The sequence below is a fragment of the Sinocyclocheilus anshuiensis genome, unplaced genomic scaffold (genome assembly GCF_001515605.1).
Source record: "Sinocyclocheilus anshuiensis isolate Anshui unplaced genomic scaffold, SAMN03320099.WGS_v1.1 scaffold1946, whole genome shotgun sequence".
Classification (NCBI taxonomy): Eukaryota; Metazoa; Chordata; class Actinopteri; order Cypriniformes; family Cyprinidae; genus Sinocyclocheilus; species Sinocyclocheilus anshuiensis.
Window position 1 is genome coordinate 170,407 of NW_015546151.1, and position 4,493 is coordinate 174,899.

At 39.8% G+C, this 4,493-nt stretch overlaps 1 protein-coding gene across 1 annotated transcript in view; it reads right to left on the minus strand.

Annotated features, from left to right (window-relative positions):
• LOC107701268 (very-long-chain 3-oxoacyl-CoA reductase-B) overlaps positions 1–3,332 on the minus strand; it is a 45,913-nt gene extending 42,581 nt beyond the window's left edge. Inside the window, exon 1 of the mRNA XM_016503233.1 lies at positions 3,037–3,332. Within this exon, the coding sequence (XP_016358719.1) occupies positions 3,037–3,193 (157 nt within the window). The 5' untranslated portion in view covers positions 3,194–3,332. The remainder of the gene's footprint in view (positions 1–3,036) is intronic.
• Between the last annotated feature and the right edge of the window lie 1,161 nt (positions 3,333–4,493).

The following is a 4,493-nucleotide window of genomic DNA, read 5'->3' on the forward strand; positions in this document are numbered from 1 at the left end:
AATCGCAATGACTCACTTATTAACAGTGATTTGCTGCCACCTGCTGGCGGTTTTAATTTCACATTTCGGCTTTTTCTTCCTTTTCTTTTTTTTTTTGTTGTTGTTGTTGTTGTTGTTTTTCATGTTTTAAATCATTTCAAATATCAGTATTCAACGTTTATATAAGTATCGGTTCAGGCACCGTTTAGGCACCAGAACAGTTTTTAAAGTATCGATTTGGCACCGGTATCGAAAAAAAAAAAAACAATACCCAACCCTATCCAGGAGCGGTGCATCTGCAGCAGTCATGCTGCGATCGTTTCCGCACAGAGTCTATTTCTGCTGTGCTGCACCTGCTGAGAGTGACAGTGCATTATTCGCAGTAAAATATAACATGGATTGGCACGGAAATGTAGTAATTACACCATAAATGCATATAATTAAAGTCTTGCATTTATGACTGTAAAGCATGTGTTTTGTGTGTCGAAATCGCAAAATTGATCAAGAAATCGTGATAGGTTTTTTTTGTCCATATCGCACAGCCCTACAAGAAACTGAACATTACTTACAACTAGGGCTGTGCAATTAATCGCATGCGATTGTCATGTGCATGGTAAAGCCGGTTCCGTGATTGGTAGTAAATCGCCATCACCTGCTTTCAGATGAAGCGGCATTTAATACACAGAGCCGTAGTTCACTGAAAAGCTAGGCAATATCGCGTTCATAATCGAATGCGATTCATCTGCGATTATGAACGCGATATTGCCTAATTGTTAGCGAACTACAGCTCTGTGTAGTGAATGCCGCTCAATCTGAAAGCAGGTGATGGAGATTTACTACTAATCACGGGACCGGCTTTACTGACGAGATGCGCATGACAATCGCATGCGATTAATTGCCAAACATTATTACTACATTATCCCCCCCCAACATTATTACCCCAAACCTATACCTACTACCTATATAATCCATAGCCTCAGGCAAACAGGAAAGTCCGATTTTTTTCCTTAAACTGGTTCTTACAGACAAATATTTTAATGAACTGGTTCAAACAACCGGTTCACCAGGTCCTTTCGTAAGCACGCAATAAGCACCCATTACTGATGTGATGTTTTACATGTCTAAAATTAATAAACGAGTCTCAATCAACTCACCTTTTTACAGAAACAATGACAAAGTTTTCATTTTGTCCCTTCATTCAAGTGCTCAGTTTACGCATGCTCAAATCAGCAGCTCATCAGTTCTTCAGTCCTAGTCCAAACTGTTTCCTCAGTTCAGTAGACTGTTGGAGTAACTGAAGCACTGAATTAGCTGACAAAAATGAGTTGGCATCATAAGATCATATACGCAGGTATGTTTCAAGACAGAGTGAGTGACTTGTTTTGATTGAGTAACTTGTAGAGCATGCTGACTGGAGCTGTGAACTTTTTCAGACTGTTCAGTCTGATTTGGTGAACTGGTGCAACTAGTTCATTAAAAAGAATTAGATCGAAAGAACAATTTGCTTAAATGAACCGGATATCACTCCAGACCATTTCCCTAAGACTATGGATTACAGGTAATAATGTTGTAAATAATGTTCAGTTTCTTGCAGAAACCGATCGTTTGGCTTCTTAAGACTTCAACATATCACCAGGAGCCACAGGTATTATTTCTGTGTTACCTGTTTAACTTTCAAAACGATAGCAGCCAACTTGCATTTTATGAAGCACCATAATCTCCAAATCTTCTTCACTGTTGTACTGAAGATATAAAGTCACCATATCTTGGATGAATATTGTCTTATGTTATATAAGTGTGTCTGCTAAATGCCTTCAAGGGATTCTTTCTTCTGACATTTTGAAGAAATTACTTGTTTTAGTCTATGCAATAACTAATGAATAACTTATGGGAAGTGAAGCTTTCAAGCCTCAAAAAGATGCATTATATCATAGTTCACATGACGTACGCACTATACACCAAATCTATTGAATTGATACAACAGCTTTATATTAGGGACAAGCCAAAATTTAAGTTGTTATTCAATGATAACCTTTGTTAATAACATGAGCTGAATGAATCAAGCAGATCTTTGAAAAGACCTGACTTGAAAAACAAATGACACAAAGCCATGGGACTACATTTAAGCTATTATTCATTAAGGCCCAATCCCAATTCTATTTTATACCCCTTCCCCTACCCCTCCGCCGTTTCCCTTTGTTCCTTGAAACAGAGTGTCAAGGGGCAGGGGTGAAAATATTCCCCTAAGAATTGGGACACCACTACTATGCCGTCACACATCATCATACGTCGTCTAGCTCCTACAATACACACATCTATACTGGTGTGCTGGTGTGCATTAGAGCCTTTAATTACCATTCTATATTAATGCGCTGCTTACTGACACACGCACGCACACACACGCACATCAGATATCGCGCAGCTCACACATCCAGGAGCAAAGAAACTCGTCAACGCTGCCCCACGAGTTTTATTAATAACAGTTTAAATACTGAATCGCTACGTTATATTTTCCATCAACGCGAGGATAAAATCGCTGTTTTTGAAGTAAACTCGCTCTAAAAAGAGAAACGCACAAACGCTATAATTCATACCCCTTCGTTTGAAGTGTGGTCCCAAAAAAATCTTCGTTTGAAGGGCTATCTGGCCCTTCTCCTTACCCCTACCCCTCCAACCAAAAGAGAATCGAGATACCCCTAACCCTTCACGTGAACGCGCGAAACGGAGTAGTAGGGCACTGCACTGAAGCAACGAGATCTTCAACCAAAGCAGCAGAGGACCCGGAAACAATATTATCTCAAGGTGGATCCGTCAAGCGGATTAGACGGTCTCAGTGGAAGTCAGTATACTATAAAAAGTGTAGCAAAACAGAAAAAAAAAAGTTAAGCTCCAGCCCTCATTTTGATACATGTTGTATGAAGTGCTTCACAATGAAACACCATACGACCATCATGTTACAATAATGACACACAGTAACGGATGGCTGATTGTTAAAGCGGCTTGCCTGATAATAAAGAAAGTGTTCGCGGCATCTGTCACTGCAGTGTGTGTACCAACCTGCCCATTTCCCGAGTTTGGTCGCCCGCATCAAATTTCCATTGCCCACAATCCACACGCGAATCCAGCTGAGCAGACAGCACAGAGTGCTCACCGAGACCCAGGCCACAGTGACAGCACCGATCCAGTACATTGCATCTGTCAGCAGCTCCATCATAACACAGTGAAATGTGTCTCACACACGCAAGATCACAACTGTTTTCACAGTGTTTGCTACAAATACCGATAGATGTAGTGATGCTGCACGCTGTCGGCTCGTTGGTGTGTGCAGGATGGATTGAAGCACATCCGCTTCCGCGTTAATTACGTATTGTTGCGTTTTCAGCAGACTGCTTTCTGATTGGATGTCAGCTCTGTTCGTTAGCTCACGTCTCAGGTCTGTCAGCGAAAGACTGAGGATTCAAAGTGTGCTAAAGCTTTGAGATACTGTAGAAATATGAACGTCTCAAATGTTTGGTCCCTGAGGGAGCTTAAAATAATGAAAAGTTTGGTCGGCGTGATACGATTACATACTTAGACGAAAAACACAGGCTACTTAAATAAATCTGTGTGAATTCAAAACAACACTGTGAAGAGTCAGATGGTCCCCTTTTATTTTTCTGGAACATTTATGGGAACAAACACTGAAACAAATGACACAAGTAAAATTCTATATTATGAAAGTAGGCCTAATAGCAGTGGACTGACAAAGGTTTTTAACTTCAAATTCTGTTTCTTATTTGATAAATTATTTAATCCAGAATTTGTATTATATTGTAGTGAGCGAAACTTGACATAAAATATACCAGTGCCTTTTTGAGAATTTTAAGCTTTGAATATGAGTGAAAATGTTAGTCCTGCAAGGGATGAAAATTTCATGTTGTTGTTTAAAGTTGCAGTATTACAATTCCTATCATACATACACGCTGCACGGCACGCATACAGTATATATATATATCATTACTTCTTCAGATACATGATACTGAAAAAAAAAAAAATGTAGGCCTACATCCTATACACATTCGACAGATGTTTGATTAAAATGTCACATTTAGAAACAAACACTTAAAGGGGTCATATGATGCGATTTCAATTTTTCCTTTCTCTTTGGAGTGTTACAAGCTCTTGGTGCATAAAGAAGATCTGTAAAGATGCAAAGACTAAAGTCTCAAATCCAAAGAGATATTCTTTATAAAAGTTAAGAGTCAACCACGCCTACCTAAAACTGCTCGTTCTAACACGCCCCCACATGTCTACGTCACGATGTGGGAAGATTTGCATAACGCTGCCCAAATGTTCACGCAAAGAAAGAAGGCGTAACTTTTATTCTCGCTGTAGTATTGTTGCTGCCGCCATGTCGTGAAGGCGCTGTGTGTTTTGTTGTGAAAGCGAAACTACTTTGTTTGGTCTTCCAAAAGAGGACGATATCCGCTTCGTCATGCCTAGAGCTGATCCATGCTGGTCGCTGAGGAAATACA